We start from the raw sequence: 24,484 nt of genomic DNA on the forward strand, positions 1-24,484 counted from the left end.
AAATCCCGTATTGTTTGTCCAATTTTAAAGATTCTAGCTTAAAAAAAAAAAATCATACAAATAAATGATCAAGAAATGCAATGCATCAGCCAAACACTGAAAACTTTTCACTGGAACCAGCGAATTCTATTCTGGAAATGTCACAATAATGCCTCAGGAGACTTGTAATTTGGGTGTCACATGTACCCACTCTTTTCTATGGGTCTGGATCCTTGCCTGGACTACGTCTTCATCTGCCATGGTCTTCCCTTTACAATGGTGCTGCGAAGCACGATGGGGAAGCTGTGGAGCCCAGCCAGTGGAGGAGAATCGACTTTTGTGCTGTGATCCCTTTCACAATTTCTCCAGTTACCAGAGACTTTTTCTAGTCTTCCCTAGTCACCTGTTTCTTCTCATTTATACGCACCAAGAACCTGAATATCATTGTCATTGCTTTCGAAGCATGCATTGACTGTCATTACAGAGGACCACAACAGCTCGAGCTCTCCCACTTGCCTTTCGTTAGCTTTAGGGACAGCAACTGTAAGTAGAAGAAATGGGGATTCATGTGTGTTAAGGGTACCTCTGCTCTTGAGGGTTTGTGCCAGAGCAGTACCGCCAAAAATGAGCATGATCTCTGATCTGAACTTCGAAAACGATGGAACAAAACTGCAGCGATTGCAAAACTTCACGAGTAGAATTTTACCTACTCTTATATCATGAAAATATCGTTTGCTATATACTGTGGTATCTGTGTACCTATGTATTATTATACCTATATCTCTGGGAAATACCAAAATTGTAGTGTTGAAATGGCAGAATTTGTTCTGCCAATGGCAGGTCCACCGCGGGCTTCAGTAGAAGGGCTGGGCCCAAGAGCAGTGTAAAGTAGGTAGTTTGTGATCAGGGTGTCTGTAAGTCATATGGCTACTCAGAGGGATTCATTTCAGTTGACTGCAGCTGTCTAAAAGTCAGATCCTCAGTTTAAGTTACTTCTTGCTAGTGTTTGACCGATACAATCTAAGTTCTTAGTTTCCCCTTTTTCCTTTCTTTTCAACTAAATTATCATTAGTGGCTATATATATACTTCGAAAAATATTGCTATAGCTTTAGTCTGTTTTTCCAAGTCAAGTGAAACGTAGTATTCACCAAAACAGAATTTATTATTATTAGTAGTAATAGTAGCGTTTAAACTAACAGCTCACATTGAAAATACAGTTAAATGTATACATTGAACCAAATTAGTTACATTTTTTTTCACACTGTTGACCTGGCAGTAAAGGAGAAACATGCCCATCTAAAGTCATAATCACAGAGATAATTGTCTGCAAAGAAAAACTTGACTTACGTCACTGTTTTCAGAGAGCTTCTCTCCCTGAAAATAAAGGGACTCTGAAACATCCCTCCACAAAATCTAACAAAGGCAAGATTCTGCCATAAAAATACACAAAAGGAAAGGAAGCTATCATACTAAGTTTTTTTTTTTTTTTGAGTTAAATTATGCATAGCCACAAAACTTAAAATGAGAAATAAACAGTCATCATTCACAGATTCCTTTGGAATTAATTTTTGCTTCCTTGTGAAACCTTTCATTTCCACTGCCATGCCACTTACAGGAATTTTGCAAGTAGTTGCAAAATCAGCACACACAGTAGTAGTAAGTATAGCGTGTTCTTAGTCAAAGGCTTATGATAATTTCTTCTTTTTTTGACAGTTAATGGTGGCTACAATCATTGTAACTTGATCTCTGAGAAGAAGAACATGATGGACATGGAGATGACAAGTAGCTCAGTACCTGTCTGCAGACAAGGACTATTCATCCACACAGGAAACCCACTCATGCGAGACCACCCACTGTCCTGTGAGAGATTGCTTCATGTTGGTCAGCTGAACTTGACACACTCTGATATAAGGTATTACTGCAAGATTTGACAGTTGATATACTTAGCTCTTCTGGAATGCTTCATTTTTGTAACTGTTTTTGAGTAGCATCCGTGGGTGCTATATTTGGAAGAGTATTTTTGGCTTTTACTTCATTTTGGAAGTCCTTTGGATGCTCGTTTAACCACGCTACTCATTTGCAGGTTCTCACTGCAGGGACATGGACATGTGCACAGACAACCATCCAAAGCAATGCCAGTAGGAGTCACTGTATATGCAGCTGCAGCCCCCCTGCATTGAAGTTTAAATACAGCTTCTCTGTGGGGGCTCTTCCAGCGTGCTCAAAAGTCAATGAGAGTTTTGCCAGGGGCTTAAGTAGGGTCAGACTTGCCTCCTCTGTACCTCCACTCTCCACACCAATGCCATGCTGTTTCCAACTTGCAGCCTGGAAGGCAGGGATGATACTTACTCCCAAGCCAATGTCTCCCATATGGCAATTTGGCATGTCACCATCAAACCTACAGGAAGCCAATGCCACTTTTATTTCTACAGCATTTCCTTTAATGAAGTATTTTCAATGTTCCCATACAGCCACATCCTTGGTATTTGCTTTTAAGGCTGTAATGTGAAAATTTGGTCTCTGGTTTTGATATATACACTGTAGTTGGATATGCTATGAACAGAATCTCTATTTAAACATTTGCTATAAATTAATTATATGAAAACACAGGACTCCATTATTTTTTTGTTGTTGTTACAAATTTAACATTACCAGATTTTAAACAAGTACCCTAAACAGACATCCATTGTGAATAGAAGCCTGCTACAAATTAAAATCTGTCCATCTATTTTAATTACAATGCTTTTTGGCAGGGGATGTAATACAGAATAATCTTGACCTTTTTGAAGAGCTGTAGAAAAGAAAAACCTCAATAAAGTTGCAGCCTTTATCTTAGATACTTGGAATAATTGGCACTCTGCGTGGAACTATCAGGCCCAAATTTCCATAGTCACAGCAAGAGGAAATACGGGCTATAGCTTGGTCTTGGAAATCTGGCTGTTTCTGATTTTATTGTACATATTTATGTCTTATTTCCCCTTTTCCATTTACTAGTGGGGTAGAACATCTGTGTTTTCGGGAAGAGGAGGCGCACAGAATATGGCAAGCAAGTGGAAAGAGCTGTTTGTTTGTTTGTTTGAAAAGAACAAGTAGTATCTGTGCCACATAACAAAATATTCTGCTATCGCTGCAAAGAGTTGTAGATGCTGTTGAAGCTTCATTCAAGTCTGCTTCCTCCCAGCTGCCTTGTGAATCAATGTGGAACTGTCGCTTACCAACCTTTTTTATCCTGTCAGTGAGGACAATTATGAAACAAAGATAATTAGGGCAAGAGCAAACAAAAGGAGAAAGAGAGTACTCTGCTTAGATCTTTTTAGACCTTTTTGTGAAACTTATAGTGAGGAAATGACAGATACCTGCATACCGTGGATCACAGTACCCCCCCTCAGAAATATGAACCCATTCCAGACCCCATTTGAGAGAGGATTCCCAGAACAACATAAAGGATTTTTGGCTGCATAACATGAGAAAAGTGGCAGGTGACAGGCCTAGTTCTGTCCTCTTTGCTTTATAGCATGGTCTAAAGCCTTGAGGCTCTGCTGCTTCCTAAGCAACAGTTTGGAAACGTTCAGAGAATATCTTGAAGGTCCCTTCCATTCCTTTATGGGTTGTTGGTGTGTCCTGTCAGCCTTTCTCTACTCGTATGTCCACCTGGCTGGTACTACTTTTGTCTGTCTGGGATGTACAAGGTAATGCCAAGCCCAGCTGTGCTCTGTGGGTCTCCTGGACACAATGTCCAATTTCGTCCTGGTGCTACTCACCACGTGTGTGGTACAGAGCCAAAATCTTGGCATGTGAGGGAAGGTGGACAGCAGCTGGGATGACTTCATGGTGTTTGGTACGCTAAGGGTTCCTGACAAACAAGTAACAAAAAGCATGGGCATTCCCTGAAGAACCAGAAGTAGGTGATCATAGCTGAGGTGGGGGCGAATGCCCATCGGGCTCCAGTGAAGTCAATGAGAGCCAGGGGTGCTCTGTGCCCCCCCCCAGATTTACACCTCCCTCAGAGAAGGAAGGTTGAAATCTGAAATATGAGAGAGATAGGGCTGGAACAGACAGATACCTGAGCATATGGAGGGCAGTGCAGTTTGGTTGTTCTGTCCAGCTCTAGTGACAGGCATAGAAACAAAGGAAGATACAAATTCCAACAAGCTCTCTAAACTGAGCTTTGAACCACTCTGCATTTCTAGGATATGCAACATCCAAAGAAAGCCCAGACAAACCAGAGAGCACCTCCCCTAACAATCCAAAATCTCCCTCAGGACTTGGGGTTATGACTGTCTTTGTCCTTTTTCCCTCAGCGCACTGAAACTTGTTGTCCCCTTCAGCTTCTCCCTGAATTACTTTCTATCAGAAAAATTACTCTAGGGTTGACTGCCTTAATCCAAGAATCACGATCCCTCTTCCTCCTGCCCCCTTTTTCCCACTCAGTTAATAGCTTTTAAGTTGTGCAACATAATTGCTGCTACATGCTATCTGTGAATGCGATGTGTGTGGGACTGGAGAAGTCCTAATACCTTCTTCACCACAATTGGAGTCAGCACACAGCAAATGTTGGCCTTTTGTCAGATAATCCATTATCAGCCAGCGCTAACCCGCCCACACTGTGCTCAGAGCCCAGCGTATAAAACCCAGGGAAGACACTGGAGCAGTCAGATAGTGTTGCACAGGGTCCCTGGATGTGCAGCAGAACAATCCCCTCCAGCTCCTTAAAACTGCCAGTTATCACTGATTGCACATTTACAGTGGCAACTGAAGGCATGTACGTTTGTTTTGTAAATAATCTGGAGATCTCAGTTACAGTTGTCTTTTCCTCTGAGGGCAGTTGGGAGCTGCAGTACTTCTGGCATGGTGCTACAGGCCTCACGCTCTGGCTCCAATTACCACGTAAGGGAGTCTCTTTGGAAACGCTGTTTTAGTATCCTCTGAGAGGCTGCTGTTACTCTACGAAGGCCTTATGTTCAGCTGTTGTATGCTGAGCAGAGTACACAGATGCTCCCTGTGAAGAGATGTCCATGGGGCAAATTCTCCTTCCAATCCCGCTCCCTCCCAGGGCCACTCATCTGGAAGCCCCCAGAGCCGCCCAAGCTAATCCACATGCCCACACAGTGCACTTCGTGCTGTCGTGCGATCCTCTGTTCCTCTCCCTCTTGCCTTGGCTGTTTGTTTCATACGCATTTATATTAGGCTACTGTCCAGAGATTATGAAATTCTTAAGGCCAGCATTGCCTGTGTGTACCAGACCTGGAATCTGATCTCCGGCTGCAAGATGCCATTGCAGGAGTAAATAGTGCCATAATAAGGTAGAAGAGGAGCCACAAAGCACATTGGGTTCCAGACACCTTGTCTCTCTCTCACATCAGTTTTGTTTGTGTCCCCCACCCCCAGGGCTGGGAGGAACCTGCAGGCTTTTCCCTAGACCGGTGATGGTAAAATTCTGCCAGGAATACATAAAGTTTGCATTCATGCAACTTTGATGTTCTGTACCTCACCGCTTAAACATCAGGAAATTGAAACAAAGCCAGATGCTCCCGGCAGAGTTAACAATTACAAAATATGTCACGTGTTTAAATACACAGTGCTAAGGAGAAAGCTGTAGCTCCCCGAAAAGACTTGCTTCTGATCTGCACAAGCAGCCTGCACTTACCATCAAGTAGGCAGAGCAAGGTTGTGCTAACAGGATGCTTAAATTCAGTGCCTTCATCCCTTTTGTTTGTGAAATAAGGTATTCCAATGCCTTATTGGAAAAGGCCTCAAAACTGCCTTCTTTCACTGTTTCATGTTTTGCATGGTAGCAGCATCACAACAATACAGTCCTGACTCTGAGCGAGACCTTGTGCTAGAAATGCAGATGGATGTCGCTAGGAATTTGGAGAATGTAGTATGTCTCAGGGTAAGGACGCTTGTATCCATCCTGCAGGTACTCCGCACTGACTCTAGCTTGAAATCCTCACATGGATTTCTGGCAGGATGGGAGCTTTACAGAAAGCTTAATAGTATGACACCAATTATCACGGGCTGAAATGTAAGGATTGGGTTAGCTTTACGTGATGTAAGAGACGTGTTGTGTTTACTTTAGCCTGAGGCTTTGGGACCACTAAGCTATGGCACAAACTGAATTATTTAGAAGAGTTCTTGTACAGAAGAAACTAAATAATAGGAAATACTGTGTCTGGCATGGTATGCTGTAAAACTTTTCTCAGAATGAGTTTAAAACAGCACACTTTCTACTGAGCAGTGAAGCTACAAGCAAGCAAGGCAGGGTTTTCCAAACATGTGCAATAAAAGGTTTTTACTTATGCTTATGCCACATATTTTACAGACATATGGTTCTGTAAATGTTAAAAAATAATGCATGAATACTGATGTGTTTTTTTTAAACTCACCATCTGCAAAACCAGGTGCTTTAAGTTTACCCTGAGACCAACTGTGCAAACCTAAAGGGAGAAATTATAACTAATGGATTATGGAAACCTCTAAAATTTTTAAATGTAGTCTTTTTAAACTTCTGGTGGCAGAATGCAAGGTCTGATTGTTCTGTAGCAATGAATGGTGGGGAATTTCATTTCTCTCATGTCCTTAAAGTTTTTTTACATCAAGCCCTACTGGCTGCAAACTGTTGTAGCTTAGGAAGCTGTCACCAGTGGATGCACCACTACCAGCTGTGTGCCTCAGACTGGTGTCATTTTTTGCACCCTTCATTTGCATGGGAAGGAAGTCTTTTTGAAGCTTTTTGTTGTTGTTTTTATTTATTTTCTAACTGGCAGTTCTTTGAGAGCTGTTACCAAGAAGGAGTTAGAAATGGTCTCAGCTTCTAATGTTTGTAGTGGTTTAATGGAAATAATAGAGGTGAAATCATCTAAGCCATAAAATAAATGCTGTTTACTCAGCAGCTCTGCAGTTTAATGTATGGATACGTCCACAGTATTTTATGCATATGTGCTTCATGCTTTAAAATGTGTCAGATTTGTCAGCTACGGTGTCACACACAAAAGTTGCCAAATGGCCAGGTTTCCTTCAGCTTTTGTGGCACTAACATCAAAAAAGCATAAAATTCATTTATATGGAACATGTCAGTGTAAGTGCCATGGAGGACCTCTCTGGGGGGTTTATTGGTTCAGGTACAGCTTTTTTGCACACAGATGTACTTTCCTCTTCTAGGTCTGGCAGATCACTGCGTGTTGAAGCCACAAGTTAAACCTTACTACACTTTTCAGATAACAAAGAAACACTGGTCCTAAGAAAAACGCACGATTGGGTCATGCACAGTGAATGTTTATCACCAAGATACATTTTTTTTTTTGTGTTAAGGCATAAACCAATTGCTAGCTGCTTAGAAGATGTTATCCTAAGAGTTTTTCTGAAATGTCAACATGGGGTTTATGCTTCCTGAGTGATTGGATTCAGAACACATCAAAAAAAGATAGAAAATCATTCTGCAGAAAATCACTTCTTATCATTTGCAGACCCATGCAGATTTTCAAGAAATGGAAATGGACATACAATAGACTGCCAGTTTAAATCTACTGGTTGTGGACTTCTCCTAGTTATCTTTTGTAGACCCGTTAGAAGTAAATAGTTGTCTGATTTCTCATCAGCTCTGGACCACTGGTTGAAAGCGAGCTGTTCTGTATTTGTAATCCTTTTTTCCCCACTGATCGAGCACCTTTTTTAATTTAGCGAAGCACAGCATCTCCGTCACGGGAGCGAGCCTTTTTTTATTCATGTTAAGATTGCCAAGGCATTTTCCCAGTGTGCTCTGAGGAAAATGCTGATATTTGAATAATTTGAAAATGCCCAAAGCTCTCAAACTTCATTCTCAGCTATTGTTTTGCCCAATCTATTATGCATTGAAAACCTAGATTGTGATTGATGAACTGCCCGTAGCAGTAGAGGGGAGACTGTCTGTTCTGTGCATAGCTCAGTGTGTAAAATTAATCCCATGTAAAATGATGCTGCCTATACAAGGGTTGTGGAGGAAGCGCTGCAGAATTTTTTGATGTAATTGCTGCGTTAGACAAGCAACGTTCAGCAGAAAACAAGTGCTTCCATTCTTTGGGGCTTAACAAATGTTGTGTCTTGTACAAAAATGATAAATCCTGTGGTAGTTCGTGATGCTTAATGCAAACTATATTACAGGTCACCCAGGTTTCAAGACTCGGTAGATTCTGCTGCTCCATGCCTGAATGGAAGTCACCCAGCTCAGCACATTAAACAAGAATGCCCCGGTGATTATAAGGTTCTGTCTGAGGCTTCCACGCATAGAAGGATTACGGAGGGGATGGAGCTGAGAGCCTCCGGTAGCCTGCATCCTGAAATAGACCTAATGAATAATAGCTTTACAAATTCACTTTCTTCCTACTTGTTTAATAATGAACATAGCTCCTCCCTGGGTCCGTTGTCACTTGGCACCCCTCAGCACTCGGCTAGGCTACAAACGAGCAACCTGAAGAAGAGATGCATCTCTGTTGTGCCGTCTTCAGCCGAAGGAATTGACATTACAGCTATCATCCGCACATCACAGACGTCACTGGTCACCTGTGTGAATGGACTGCGAACTAATTCAGCTGGCATTTCCTCTCATCCCGTGGAGATCAGTCATCACAGTGCTCAAAAATCCTCTCGGCCCCAGTCTTGCTCTCAGCCTGGAAACCCTTGCAGTATTCCCTCCCCTCCAGCATGTCTTGTACCTATTTCCACTGAATGTGACAGAGGTGACTGTGAGCAGATACAAATGCAGCAAGTTGAGGAGAATGGAAGTCTCAGCCTTATGATGAATGGCAGTAGCATTCCTCATCAAAACACCTCCCACAGCACTCAGAAGGTGAGTTTCTTAAAACAAGAACCAGCTGACGATTATTCCTCCGCTGCTGATCTTTTCCGACATCATCAGGGGCTGCCTCCCCCTTACCACCTACACCAGCAGCTAAGCCAAACTCAAGGGACACTGCCTCACTTGCACGCCTCTATGTCTCCGAAATCCCTTCAGCCCAGCGAAGGGGATGAACAGGACCTCGGCAATGGCAAGCAGATCTGTCGGTGGATTGACTGCAGTGCCACTTACGACCAACAAGACGAACTGGTCAGGCACATAGAAAAGACACACATTGACCAGCGGAAAGGAGAGGACTTCACTTGCTTTTGGGCAGGCTGTGTCCGCCGATATAAACCCTTCAATGCTCGTTACAAACTGCTGATTCATATGAGGGTTCATTCTGGAGAAAAACCAAACAAGTGCATGGTAAGTCTGGAATTTATTTGTTTGAATAGAAGCATACTACTCTGTTCTCTTTTTTGCTCTCTCTTCAGTCTTATTCCAATATAATTGTTGTGCTTTCCTGTAAGAGTCTGCAGCAGGCTACAGGGGAACTGGAGAAAGCCTTAATATAGAAGGAAATGTTTGAGTGAGAAATACTGTAGTTCTTGGAAAAGGGATTCAGTTCCCTTATATGAGAGCTTAACTTTTAATACAGTGCTTTATTTTTTTTAATATTCATTAAAGCATTAATAAAGTGATGATCAAAGCACACAGCAGTCACTTAACGTAAAACAAGTCACTGAGCCTCGGGTGACATTTTTAATCAAGAAACATAAAACACATCTAATGAAATTCTTTTCATTCCTTCAGCTGAACAGTAACCCATAGAGTTACGAGTGCAAAAGTTTCGAATGGCAGTTTAGAAAAGAAAAAGAAACTTGTTAAGGATTTTAAACAGTTAAAAGAATAAAAGGAATATCTTCAATTACATTTTCAAAGGTTCTTAGGGGCTTTTTTAATTTGCAAAACAGAGCTTTAAAAATAAGTAAAAACCATTGTTCTCTTCTGATCAAGAAGATGTAAACAACATCAGTGTTCCAAAAAGAGGATCTTGGGAATAGCACCATCTCTGCATCTGCCCACCATGATGACAATATGGCTAAACTAAAATAAAAGTTAATGACTTCCATTAAGCTTTCCACATGTTTGCAACAACAATGATATAAGACCCTGACTGAAACAGATGAAGCAAAACAAGTTTGACATAAGCTTCCAAATTGGGCCATGAAATTTGGAAAGTCTTATTTGTAACACCCACATGCGCACGCGTGTGCGTGCATGCACATGCACATACGCGCACACACAAATGAGTCCAAACAAAAGGGATGATTATAGCAGCAGGTTGTTGTTCTTGATAGGCAGAATTTTTGACTGTATGTCTATTTATTGTTATGATCAGAGCATGATATAATGGAAAATGTTCGTAAGGAAGTTAGATCAAGACAAACTTTTCCATGGCAAGCTGTAGCTTTCTATGGAGGAAAAGGAAAGCATGTTTTTATAAAAAGCTTCCTTTTCTTCATTTGTTTGAGGAAAGCTTGCTGGCTTGCAATGGGTATGGCAGGGAGAAGGAAGAAAAAAGTTATTCAGTGTTTTACGGAGAAAAATATTCTCTAGGTAGTCACCTGATGATATTCTTACTTCCATTACATAAATGAGCAATGTTACCTTAATATCCGTGCTGTTCAGTGGGTATTCCCTGAAATAATACTGGAAACAATGAAGATTTTTAGACAATGCCATCACGTCCAAGATAAAATGGAAAGTTTCTAAGACTTACCTGTTTCTTTCATTTTGAGTGAAAGAACTGACTCGCTCATTTCCAGAAGTAGCTAAACCCTATTTTGTAAAAGTATAAAGGAACTTGAAGTTCCTGTAAATATCTTTTTTTGGTCATAAATCATGCAAGGATAATGCAGCTTAGTTGCTTCTTTCTGAACCAAAGTCTAAGTAAACAGTGAAAGTATGCCTATTTTATTTTAGCCTTCCTTTTATTCGACTGTTTTAACAGTCTCTGTAATGAGACTGGTCTTTTCCCTACTTATATCTCACAGTTTTTAAAGGAAATATTTAAACATGAAACCCTGATTAGCTTTACTATAATGCTGAAAGAATCAGTTTTTGCGGGAACTTTTGCCTTTTTCTGCAAAATGCGTATTTGACAGGTATTATATAGCAGATATCTAATGTTACATTCCCATTCCTACAGGAAACTGGATAAACCAGAGACATTAAATCATGTAACATCTTAGCAAATGCTAAAGATTTTGCCTTTCAATTATGTACATCTGCATTAAAGAAGTGGCTTTTGATAGTGTCTCAATGCTTAACGTTGTGAATAGGTTGAAAAAAATTCTGCATCTGCTATTGCAGATAGCTTTCATGGCACATGTATGCAGCCTTGGCATGTAAGTACATAAAGATGTTTTATTTATGCAGATAGTGTATTGTTGTTCCCACAGCCAGGATTGCCCCAATCAGAATTTGGTGCTTCACACTGCAGAACTTGCAGTTAACTCTTCTATTCCCAGACCAACACCCTTGTGCTATCAGCAGATGTATCCGTGTATTAAGTGTCACAATCTGGAATCCTCTACTGGAGTACAACTGGATCCAAGTGAGCACATGAAAAATAAGTTGTCTTTGTAAATTTAGTTTCCTACCCTGGAAAGACCTTGATCTAGCAGGGACAGGATCCAAAGCTGCAACACGGCTCCTTAAAGTTATTAATATCAAGTGGGGATTATTTGCCCAGTGAATTCCATTCCACTTTAAACAAGGGTTGCTGTGCAGTGTTTCTTTGTGCAGTGATGTCATGTCATTTTAAATGATGGCTTTTCTTTTGATGTGATAATAATTGTGCTGTTATTCCTGCAAATTAAGAAGGCAATTCATTCTGTGTCTATAGAGGTCTGAGATTTTGTTTCATTTTTGCTGTAGCCCTGTTAAAGTAACTTTATATCTCTTGGTATTTGTAGTGGAGATTTTCTTTCTCTGTTCACAATTACCCATTGTACTTTCTTTTTAAGCCCTCGATTTTGTTCCCATCTGTAAGATTACTGGCCGACTAGGTATTGAGCTGCTCAGGAGAAGCTAACAGCAAGCAGCACCCCACCATCATACATAAAAGTACTTTTCCATGTAAAATTATTAATTTCTTATGACAAGCTTTGCTACTATGTACTGTAATAGACAAAGGAATTTTGGAATTCAAGCTACTTGAGAACAGGAAATACATGAGACATTTTGATTGAAAAGTAAATGGTTCACTAAAACAGCAGTTAATCCTTTTATTATCTTTCCAACAGCAGTTTCCACAATACTTTCATGAGGTAAGCTTCCTTCAGTCCAACTGTAACACTCTCATCGTTACAGCTGGTTTAAATTTAGCTAGCCTGCTTCTTTCTTTACTACAGATAGTCGACAGGCAAAACAGTATCTGGTGTAGAGAAATGCTGATGTTTCGGGTCCGTATTCTGCTTGCTGTGTTTCATTGCCAAAACCCGTACTATGAGTATACTGTTTTCATATTCTGTTAAATACTCTAATTTAGTGGTGCCTTCTTGTCATTGTGTCCCTCAGTTTGGTTTTTCCTTGGGCTCTGCAAGTAGTCTAGAGGAAACTACCTAATCTCTTTGCAATATCCTGTTATGTTTCATACTTAACTCATGTTATTTTAGTTTTATTAAATTTGGGGTTCATCTGCATTATAATCAAAAATATATCCAACAAAAATAATGATGCAATGCATTTAAGACTTTAACTTCTGAAGATTAATTTCATGCTTTTTTAGATTTGATGTCCCAGACAATTGGAATTTTGATTGTCTGAGACAGCAAAAATTAGTAAGCTTAAATGGTTTTTATTTAAAAAAATTTCTCATAGCTGCATCTTTTGCTGCTTTTAGTTCTTCCAATACTTTGGTGGGTAGAACCCTGCTGATCTCTAAATATTGCATCTTTGGTTTAAGCCTCTGCTTACAAATGTAAATACAGAGCTGCTCATTTAGTTGTCTAGCATTGTTTGATTTGGAAAAATCCATGCTTGGCTTATCAGTTTATCCTCTTGTGCTTTCTGTGGCTTCATAAAGAGTAGAAAATGAAGTTAGCATCGCTGCATGCATCTGTGTTCAGGGAAACTATGTTGCAGGCTTTCACAGACATGAGCAAAGGTATTATATTTTCCTTTTTGTAATTTCTACATATGCAAACCGTGTTTATTGATATTGGGTTTCCTAACGTTTGTGATATCCATGAAAAGAGCTGGGCGGTGATAACAGCCATTGTTAATGTTTCTAGTTCATGTATTTCAAAGAAACAAATGCCTCCTGTGTTTGTTGTAGCCCTGTCTGTGGCATCGTGTTTCTGCCTGGGTAAGACTTGGAAGCCAAATCTTTTGTCCTTGCGTACGTGCAGTGTGTTCGGTTTGGGAACAGTCATAATGCAAGGATTTGGGTTCTGCTGTTGTGCACCCTGAAACTCCGCACTTGTGCTGTTTGTAGTCAGTTCTTTTGGATCCGTAAAGGTGAGGCTCTATAGGTCCTGTATTGAGACACAGAGCAGATAAGGAACTTGCCTAAAGGCATCCTGAGGCAATTCCAGCATTCCAGCTCCGCTCTGTGTTCAGATCACTGCATCACACAAACTAAGCACTGGCAATTTGACCTCTGAAACACATTTTTGTACGGATTGCATAAAAGATAGCGATCCTGCTTGTTATTTTTATTGTTCTTCTATGACGCAGGTGGTTCCATGTGGCATAAACCTGTGACAACTTTCAGCTGAGCGCCAGAAGGCCTCGCGCGAGGCCTTTGTCATCCTGGGCAGCAACCCGGTTATGGCGCTTAAGGGCGAGAGGGGCCTGTGGGGCAGATCAGTGTGATTGCCACCGCTGCTAAGGAAACCCATGCGGAATCTCTGCTGTCAGTAGATAGCAAGGATTATGCTGCCTACGGTCAGTGGGGAGCGTGTGCCCAGCAGTGCACGTTGAGTAGTGAGGTCTCTGTGGGCTACATCTGCCAGTGAGTCTGAGCGGGTCTTGCGAGTGCAGGGAGACAGGCCTGCGTGCCCGGGCTGACGGGAGTTACTTCACCTGAACAGTGAGCCGGACCCGAGGGAATGCTGTGGAGGTCTGCAAAGTGTTTTCGGCTTTTGGCGTGGAGGGTGTCATGCGCTGATGCCGAAGGAGTGCTTTAAAAAAACAATAGCCACACTTTCTTTCCTTTGAAGTCGATGGTAGGAAACATCAGTTCTATCAAGGCTGCCTCGTTACAGATCTCTCTTTTTATGAGGTCCCTTTGGTGGCATTTCCCAACACTCAAGGAATTGCCCCATTAAAACCACTCTGTGATTAGAGGAGAAGTAGACAGCAATTCAGTGGTTTGGTGAAAACACAATGTTTATCTGTTTACAAAACCCACTACAGACTGCCTGACAGCAGTGCAGATGGGTTTAGGCATGCACCAGCACTGCGGGGCAGGCAAATGGCTTTGGACTCGTCACTGTGTCAGTTCCCCACCAGCATCTGGTGAATTTGAACTCTTGGTGTCCACGGGAGAGCTCCAGCCTGACTGATCTCGCAGAGCAAACGCTCTGAGAGTTTCCTCTGTGTCTGGCGTTGTCCCTTGGTTTGCTGCAGCAGAACGGGAATGCAAACCTGTGGTTTGTAGTGCGGCCAGGAGCCACGGTGCAATAGTACAGCACGTTGCGGTGTCTGCGGGGGCTCGACACCTGCCTGCTGGAGCTGGGCCGCAGAGCGAGTAGCTCCAGTGATTCCCTGAAGGACCGTCAGCTTCCCAACATGGGGCATCCCTCCCCTGGGACTGCCGACCTTCAGGACGTGCTGTGAGGTGTGGCTGCTTTCTCCGGTTGAGAGCATTGGAGGGGCTAGATGGATTTCCATCCGACCAGGGCGGCTCGTTTTCTTTCACAGCAGTTTGATATGGGTTAGGTCCCACTGCATATTCTTGGGCCCTTTGTTTGCATAAATCTAAATAAATACAAAGGAAGTAAGTTGTGACTATTGCTGCCAGCACCCAGAAGGGTATTCAAGCTCAGTTGCATGCCTTAAAAATTTTACACAGGATACTGAAGATAGCTGATAAATGGAGTATGGTAGGCTTTACATGGAAGCATTAGGCTTCAAATACATACTGTTTTTATCCACAAGAGCATTTAATTCCATAAAGTTTTATTTAATTTGACTTGATAAATTATTCAGTAATTGGGGACCTGGTTAAAACATAATCCTACTTTTTGACTGCAGTTTTCCTGGCATGTTTATGCAGAGCTAGTCACTGTGTGTAGATACTGCTGTTCATTCTTTTAAGAATCAAAGCGGGATAATAACAATAATATCACCACAACATAGTGGGTACTTGCTCTGTGAACCTCACTGCCATACCATATAATGTAATTAATTACCACTATTGTGATTTCTCACAGTGCTGGATCCTTTCAGCTAATAAAACTCAGTATCTACTCAAGCTATGGGGACAAGACAAAGCAGATAGTGGTTTAGGGAACAGCTAGACTTGTGGCACAAGGACGAATATTTCTTTCCATGTTCCCCACTAGAAATGTTACTAGATGTTCCAGGCCATTTTTTTCCAACCAGTAGTAGTATCATTGCAAAACAGAGTTTTGAGAAGAAAATCATTAGTGAATCTGGATCACATTCAGTTTGGAAAACAGAATGATTGGGGGACAGTGAACAGGGCTGGAGGATTTTGTTACTATTGGCATTTTCTAAACAGTGTACTAATTTAGAAATAATGATTTTTTTTTTCTGTATTTTAACCCGTCTTTTTTGACTTTTCAGAATGAAAAGTATTAAACAAAGAGGCTTTTCAAGGTTGTGTAAAAGCTCTCCCCATTTGATTTATTTAGAGTTTTTATTTTGTTAGAGCAGTCCCCAAACAATTGTATCTCAGCTCATTCTGGACTGATTTCTCCTCCCTTCATTCTTCAGTGTTTTGATTTGGCTACTGAAAAAAATATATCTTTAACATAATCCCAGCTGTGACATTATTTGAATAGAGGTAAAATGAACCACTTTCCTCCAAAGCAGCAGATATCTGTCAGAATCCTAAACGCTCTGAGCTTTTGACAAACACCTGACAGCGATTTGATAGCGATCATCTTAAAGGAAGGAAACATTTTTGTGTTGAAATGCTTCTACACAGTGACTGTGCAGCTTGGCACCATTGTGGCACAGAGAAGTAATTTGATCAGAACTCCTCCACACTGAACTAAGTCATTTGTGTTCTTTGTCAAATATATAGGCTAAAGTATGCCCAGCTTAGAAACTTACAATTTATTAGTTGTGACCTATGATGTCTGGCTGCCAGACAAAATTCTAGGCATTGCTCCCAGGTCTTTTTGGAAGATTTTTCCTAGACTCCTTTCCCTTCCATTTGCCCAGTTTGCTCACAAAACTTACATCTCGATGGCATGTTTTTATCCTTATCCCATTGCCCCACAAAACTCCATTAGTGATTTCTTCTCATTTTAAGACACAGAATATTTCCAGCTCTACTGTGGCCTGGCTCTGGATGGTAGTCCATATGTAGATTTATTCAAGCCCCAGTCTCAGCACAGACCTATAAACCTCTCATGGGGCATCACCTTTTGAAGATATCTTGCAAGCAGCCTCTTAACTGCCAATTCATTCCAGCTGCACCACAAGATCACTTTCTTTGCCATGCAGATCAATGAATTGTATCAAATAAGCACATCTGAGGATGCAAAAAGGGAAAGGCTTTCCAGCCTCTAAGTGCTGGGTTTGCAATAACTCTTCAGAATTTCTGGAGCTCACCATTTCCTATGTAGCAACAGTATGACAAGACTTCCTTCTCACTATGCATCCTGTCTGGGACTGAATCGTCCATCAGTTTCACTATATGAATCTGCACGGTAGGAAAGAACAAGCGATACACCCTCGGCTGGTCAGATGCATTCCCCATCTAGTCACAAGCTTTGCAGAGCAGTAAACATACTTATGAACTACCTGCTTCCCGTGGGAACATCTTAACACACCCCAAGAGTACCTCAAAGATGGGTTCAGCATCATTTTGGCAGGGTGAGTTGTCTCCACAGGGTCTGGGAAAGTAGGTTGCATTGACTGATCCATGGGCAGTCTGCAGTTATCTAATATCTGGGAGCAGTGACAGAGGATTTTCTTCCCCCTAAAATTTCATTTTTAAAAGATTTTGCATCTGAACATTATTAATCTTTCCACTTAGAAAGTGGAAAGCTTGGAAGTTCTAAAATTTTAAGCAGTCTTTGTGACTGTGTACTTGAGGTTAAGTGTTTGGCTTTATTTTATTTCTGTGTATGTGTTCTGTGGGGATTATTAAAAACGGCCTGGAATTGCTCTGAACTGTCAGTGATTTAGCCTTCCTGAACAACGATTAACCTCAAGAAAGAAAATAGCCTGAATCACCTGGCAGAGGGTTTGGTCAAATTAAAAAGCAGTAAAATTAAATATTGTTTAAAAACTGTGCCAACGATATACTCATTAATGTTTCTTATTAGGCCAATACATTTTAATACTCCATATTAGTGAAACATATGTCATTTAATAAAAATGTTAATCTGCATTTGCAGGCAGCACAAAGGCTGTATACTGCAGTCTCAGGGGAGAAAGAGGAATTTAGTGCACATTAAAAATTTTATACAGTCATTTATGCAGTTGGATCTCAGTTCTAAATATGATGCATTTGTTTGTTACTTCAGGGCAAACCAGCAACCCTTAGCTTTTAACAATCGGATGGGAAATAAAAAAAACATCATTCCACAACACGGGGCAGCTATATTGGTGTAGGCTTCACAGTGGGCCAGATTCTGAAACCTTCTCACTTGCTTAACAAGTCGTCCAGTGGGCCTAGTAATAAATAATGTGTTATTTAAATTCAGTATGTCAAAACTTGACCTTCTGGCATCTGACAGTCCACATTGTGGATTTTCAAGATTTTCAGAAGTGCACCCTGCATTTGGGTAGCTGTATTGTGGAGGTCCCCAGCTTGAACAGGGCACCTCTGAAGCTGAGGTCTTCCTTCTCTCAAAGCAGACAGCATATAACGAAGGTACTGAAATTTCGTAAGCACTTCTGGAAACGTTGACGTTAGATCTCCGTTTCCACACGAGCACAACGAGGTTAGTCTCCCTGGAGCACAGGGAGTGTGAATAATCACAGAGAGGTAGCGAGGCCAAGAACGTAACACATCCATAATGCTATTTTGCATCTCTAGCGGTTCTTTCTGCTGTGAACCTCAAAGCTCTTACAGGCTTCTGCCAGTGTACAGCATTTCCTGTGGCGAAAAGTGTTGCACCCAAATTCCAGATTCAGTTAAATTCAGGCAAATTACTCCGCTACCTTCTGTCCCTGTTTACACTGGTGTAATGGTAAAGAAACCCTGAATTTACATCAGGGTGTGTGAGCCCAGAACGGCTCAGCTACAAAGTGCCAATAGTCACACATTGAGTCCCTGGCAGAAAAGGCAGGAAAAAGAACTGTTTCTTCCCAAAGTGTTTTCTCTTCCACCTATTTCTTAAAGTTGCTGTGGGAGTGTGCACCTCTGCTGACCAAAAAGTCCCTTCCGCTTCAGAGCATTACTCACGTGAGTAAGAGTTTGCTAAACTGCAATTTTTTTCAGCAGTACAGTGGCTTTCAAAGAAATTGTTGCTATTACGAAGTGTTCAGAGCCCCGTGTGCTATCTCCAGGACACCTGTATTTTCTGCGTTCTGTAAGTCAAATTTTTACACTTATATCACAGACATTTGTTGTTGCCCGAGTTTTCTGTTCACGTCCCTGGGCTGCCTGTGGAATCAGGAATATGAGTTTTATTCCAAAAGTCTGCTTTTGTTGTCTATAACAGCGTCTTCCCTCGATCGCCTTCTTTTATTGTTGCGTACAGATAACATATGTGTGAAGAGATCCTCACTCAGGTACGGTGTAACTGCAGCGTTAAATAATTGATCTTGATCTTTCTTTTGAAACAGCATCCAAGGCATTTAAAAGTGGGAAATGGAAAAAGCATGTTCTCATAATCCAGCTCAGTAAAGTTTGCACAACTGCTCTTTGTTTCATCATCCCTACAATAAATCTTTCATTTTTGCCAATTGAGAATGCCTACTAAATCTGCAAATGATTACTTCCCTGAATTGTGTTGGGATTCTTGCAATACATTTTTCTTACATGGGTAATGATAAAATAAGAGTCCATCAAAAATATTTTATTGCCTGGCAGAGAGCCTTTTATGAAATGGTTTTGATTCAGGGAGATTCTTCCAAGTGTTTTAGAGCCTTTGCTTACAACTTGCCTTTAGCCCTTGCGTGGAGGGCTGCCAGCCCCCGGGAATGGCAGCACTAAGGTCGGTCCGGCAGCGACAGGCAGGGCCTGGGTTTAACCTGCAGCCCTTGGCCTCAGGCTGTGAGCACGCTGCTTCAACGTGTACTTGTACAGGGTATTGTGTTACTGTTAGATTAGAGAGCTGATGAATGTCAGACAGGTGGGAACCTTGTAAAGCTAATCTGCTGTGTCCATGTTGATATGATTTCACTCGCTGTTTCAGTGAGAGAGCGGGGAAGACGGAGTACTAAAAAAACAGGAAAACACCAGGCGAAACTGGTAGGGCCTTCTGGGTCACTGAGCCCAGCCTCCGCGAGGCCAGGTATCATGTCACATTACAATAATCCCTTCAGTACACCCAGAGGCACAGAATACCTTTCTGTCCGGGCCTTTGAGAAAGATGCAGTGTCGACACTTGGAAGCCAGGGTCTTTCAAAGTGGTGTGAAACAAACCCAGCCTTGTTTTTGCTGATTTCAAAATGGTACAACTACATTTCTCTGCCTTTGTGCAGCAATGACCAGCTGCAGGAGTTGCTTTGCTTTCCCTTATAAAGAGACACGGTCTCGGACCGGTTCCCTGTAGATCTCCAGCACGCTGTCTCCACAGAAAACAAGGCCCATGGGGGTGCTCCTGGAATGGCCCGAGCCTTGGTGCCTGAAAACACGTTCTGGGGTACTGCAGGGAGAGGGGGTCTGGCAAGAGACCTACCTTGTGGTACTTGCTTGGACTCACAGAAAAACAGCGGTAGACCTGACTCAGTATGGGGTGTTCTCAGCAAAACCACATCTAATGCTTGACACGGTGCCCACTTGCCTCCATGCAATAAATTCTCTACTCAGACGTGACATGGGGAGAGCAGAAAAAAGCAGAATATGTGAAAATATGTAAAAGCATCACAGTTATTCCCAGACTTTTATCTTCCTGCACATCCTCAAACGTTATGACATCTTTAATTGCATGGTCGGGGTGATCTCAGAGGTCACTGTTTACAATGCTTTGGTCTAACTAAACATTTTTAGCTTTTGTTTTGTCTTCAGGAGTGAAAAGATGACAGCAAAAACACAGAAACCTGGCATATGCATCAGCTGCACAGAGCACACCAGCTTAGTCAGTCTAAGTTTTTTTAGCCAGGTAGGTGCTAAAAAATAGCATGCTTTACACTAGTTTGGCAAACCTCTTCTTTTGTATACCTTACTTGAGGGCTGAAGTGATATGCCAAAACTATCTCTGATGATGCTGACCATTTTTCTTTGGATTTTGAAAGAAGATGAACAGAAAGACTTTCAGGTGTGAAGAGACTGTGCTGAATTTAGAGGGTGAGGATTCAGAGGTACACAGTGAACATACCAGGAGAGGCCAGGTGAGGGATTCTGTATTGTCTCTCCTTATAGATGGATACTGAGAAGCAGCAAATGTAGACCTTTTTAAAGGAAAGACATTTTAGCACAGGGCAAAGTAGAAGGCATCAGAGTGGAAGGAACCTTTGTGAAGTGTGGGCATTCTTAACTGTGGCTTGAGATATTCCTAACTTTACATTGATTGCTCTCACGCAACTTGTAGCTGGGCCACTGGAATGACAACACGTATAAAACATGAATATTTGTCTCTGCATTACTTCATTTCTAGTGCTGTAAAAATACCATTCACATAATGGGGTAATGGCCTGCAAGTTCTCATGATTTCAACTGTTTTGGAGTTACAGGAGTACTGTTCCTTTATGGCAAGCATCCATCTCTCATTTTAACATCTTTGGCACTCGCCTAAAGGATGGGAAATTAAAAAATGATTAAGGGGACAGAGAGACAGTCTTTTAAGGAAAGATTAAAGGAATTAAACAAGGGCTGGGGAGCAGAGAACAAGGAAAGGGAGGGGTTGTTTAGAGGAGAGCAGAGAATGTAAGTACGGGAGATCAGCCATAACTGAGCAAAGGAAAAATGAATGCTAATCTTTCAGTAAAAGTTTCCTTAATTATGAGGTGTATTTTAGACTGGAATAATTTCATAGTGGAAATAATGGATACCCAATTATGTGAAGAATATAAGGTAGACTGTCTGAATAAGTGAAAAACATTGTAGAAGATCATCTTGAATGCAAACTGTCTTATTGCTGATTTCTGCCATTCTGTGAAAATTGATTTTGTCATTAGGCATAAGAGAAGGACTTGCAATAACAGGCACAGGAATACATTTTTAGCCTTCAGGTGTCTGCACTCTAAAGATATTATTTGTGTATTTTGTCCTCCTAATGTTGCTGTAAGGTAGCTAGGGACAGGCAGCATGCACAGAGCTGGCTCAGCAGCCCATACATTGTGCGTCCCCCTGTCCTTCCAGGCAAGACTGTCAGCCCATTTCACAAATGAATGCTTTCTTTGCACACCGGCCAGCATGGAATCAGGGATGACTGGTAGAGCAGTCACATTGCCAAGAATGGTACCTTCTGTTTTGCTTTGCTCTTACCAGGTTTGACCTTTATAGAACAGAATGTTTCTTCTCACCATGAATGAAAGCCTTGCTATTCATTCCAGGGAATGCGATTGTACCACTTAGGCCATTGTGCCAAGAATGACTGTGCCGTGATATATGGATATTTTATTTCTGTTGGGAAATTGGGCAAGTAAGGGCTGTTGAGCACAGCACCTTCACCTGCAGATTCCTGCTTCAATTTCCTCAAAATTCAGGCAGTGAAATTCAAGTTTTGTTTCAAGCGTGATGCTTTGATGTGCATTGATCAGATCAGATCAGATTGGGCTGTGTTTTGTCTGGGAAACAGTGCAGGGCACAACTGCATTGTGGAGCTGAGAGGTGCACAGGTACGGGCTCACAATCAGATGACATTAAGCCAAACCTGGGGAGAGAGAAGGAGGCCAGCTCTTCCCTAAGACATCTCTGCTGAATCTGTACCTGGGCCTGCATTTGCCAATTCTTTGGCGACTCTGAGCAGGATAAACATAGCAGAAAAACAAGACAGTGAAAAGCATGATGATGCTGTCTCCATCTTTTACATCTGGCATGGACTGAGATTTCTTGCAAAGGTTTTTGGTGGCTGATGAGGAAGCACATCAGCTCCCTGGTCTTAGCATTTGCCCCAGCTGTTATGAATGAGTCGTTCCCCTTAGCAGGTGAAGGCACCTCCGTTAAGAATTGGTCTGATGCTTGTTGATCGCCAACAGACTATGTTTGTGCATCACCAGGGGTGCAACTTCGAAGGCAGATGAAGCTTGTTTTGAATATTTTGTCTTGTCAAATACAGGCTCCGATACGTATAAATTGTTTTAGGAAAGTCTGTGTTGAAACGCATCTCTGAATGGCAAGAGAAAGAAGTGGGTATTGCAGTCATCCCAAATACTTTCAATTTCGATTGTTTATAGCAACGCTGACAGAAACTAACACTATACACAAAACTGGTTTTGAAACTGCCCTTTTTTCAGAGTTAATGACCCACAGGCTAATGGAAATTTGCCAGTTTTTACCAGCTGGGATCTGGCCTGATTTTGCTGGGAAAGAAAAGGGCAAGGCAAAGAAACCATTTGGATTTCTGAAAGTCTGTGATGGTTGTCTTCTCTCATTATATAGCTTTTGTATTTTATTTTTGGATATTGTGTTTATAATTGACCTGTACTTAATAAAAATGCCTGTTTTGCTGAAGGACAGCATACTCTGATCACCCAGGAATTCCCTTTGATAACTGTGTTTAGATCCACTTCTTTGAAAAACCAAACCTATTCCAGTCAATGTGAAAGGACTTCTATTAAATCATGACTGAGGATCCACTGACACAGGTCAGCTGCTCTAGCTCCCTCTGGGAGAAGGTAGTTGTATGTATTTTATGATATGCTGCTCTGTTTATTGCACTTGGGTCTTTCTGGGGCATTACACTGGGACTTCTCATATGATAGGCATGGCTGATTTGGCTCACATGATTAACCTGGAAAAGGCAGACTCTGTACCTGAGTGCATTTGTTTGTAAAATCAACAAAAGAGAGGGAGCGAGCCATTTATAACAATTATAAATACAAAAAAAAAAGAATCCCTAAAGGCAAGGCTATATCATGCATTATGTTCAAGCAAGTATGGGATCATTAGTATCATTCATAATAATTTGATTTACCCCCATGGCTTCAAAACAATGCATGGCTCGTAGCCTTGTGAATTGGAGTGCGTTAAGAATTGCATGGCAGCCCTACATTTTTAGTAGGAAAACTCTTAGGTCTTACTATGCTGAAGGCTCTTTTATTGTAAAACTTTACGAAGATAGATGTTACTTCAGTTCACAGTAAACAAACTGACTCTGGAGTTTTTGGTCTCAGTTTTCCAGAGACAAATTGTGAAAGCTTCTAATTGTAGCCTAAACAAAACCATATTTTTCATAAAAACATGGCAGCGTATCATTCTAAATCTACAGTGTTTTGCCCAGGAACCATTTCAAGTACAAAACTCCAGCATGCAAAATAGCCACCTTAGACAAAACAAACTATCAAACCTGTATATTAAATGGAGTTCTTTTGACTGCAGTGTTGCACCAAAAATGTTGTCATTGTTTCAACTTTCTTTCCCTCCATGCACTCAAAGATACCAGTGTATACTTAAGAAAATGTTAAATATAGAATACTGGCAAATTTAGCTTAAATACAGTTACTAGTAAACAACTATAGCAGGGCTGCCTGATTTCCAGGCCTGATTGCAGCCAATTTTAATTTAGATTATGAAAGATGAAGAACAGAAAGCCTTAAAAGACCAATTTCTGGTTCTTTGCTACATTTATGAGCGTACAGCGGCTTTACTCATGACCCAAGTCTGGTTTTGGTAAATTCTGATAAATGTTTCATAATGTTATTATAGAAACAGACACATCGTTTAGCTATCAAATCGTTGGCCTTATTTAAAGGAAAGAGAGGTTGGTCTGTCTCCAGACATGCTGGAGCAGCTGCAGAGTAGCCACTGGAGCTCCTAGCTGGGACTGTAGCTACCACTGCGTGGGCAGGCAGAAGGTGCTGCCCTCCCACCCTCCAGCAATCCCATTTTGCTCTGTCCCATCCACTCTCAGGCATCAAAACGACCGTGCAAAGCTGCGGGGAGAGTCTCCCCGGGCAAGGCAGGGTCTCCAACCTTTGAGCACCTGCACGGAGCCTGCCCAGCTGCAAGCTCTAAGCCTCTGCCAGTTCCTAAAGGCAAATTTCAGCTGTGCTGAAAGCAAAACTCCCAATGACCGCAAACAAGCAGGAGCACAGGCGAGGCCTTTATGATACAAGCGCAATAATCAAGCCCCGGTTCACAAGATACTGAGTGCTCCTGTTACAGAGGTGGGTGACTTTCTCTGGGCTTTGCTGTGTTATGG

General features: G+C 41.6%; 1 protein-coding gene and 1 long non-coding RNA gene across 13 annotated transcripts in view; both read left to right on the plus strand.

The window, feature by feature from the left end:
- GLIS1 (GLIS family zinc finger 1) overlaps nucleotides 1-24,484 on the plus strand; it is a 192,659-nt gene that overhangs the window by 84,551 nt on the left and 83,624 nt on the right. For all 10 annotated transcript variants that reach the window (XM_080603259.1, XM_080603258.1, XM_080603256.1 and 7 more), the window contains 2 exons: nucleotides 1,694-1,892; nucleotides 8,120-9,221. In XM_080603259.1, coding sequence (XP_080459385.1) covers nucleotides 1,694-1,892; nucleotides 8,120-9,221 — 1,301 coding nt within the window. The remainder of the gene's footprint in view (nucleotides 1-1,693; nucleotides 1,893-8,119; nucleotides 9,222-24,484) is intronic.
- Nucleotides 9,238-24,484, plus strand: part of LOC308199281 — a 28,079-nt gene continuing 12,832 nt past the window's right edge. For all 3 annotated transcript variants that reach the window (XR_013954557.1, XR_013954558.1, XR_013954559.1), the window contains exon 1: nucleotides 9,238-24,449. This is a non-coding gene — a long non-coding RNA (uncharacterized lncRNA). The remainder of the gene's footprint in view (nucleotides 24,450-24,484) is intronic.

The sequence above is a fragment of the Anser brachyrhynchus genome, assembly GCF_964034855.1.
Source record: "Anser brachyrhynchus genome assembly, chromosome: 8".
Taxonomy (NCBI): Eukaryota; Metazoa; Chordata; class Aves; order Anseriformes; family Anatidae; genus Anser; species Anser brachyrhynchus.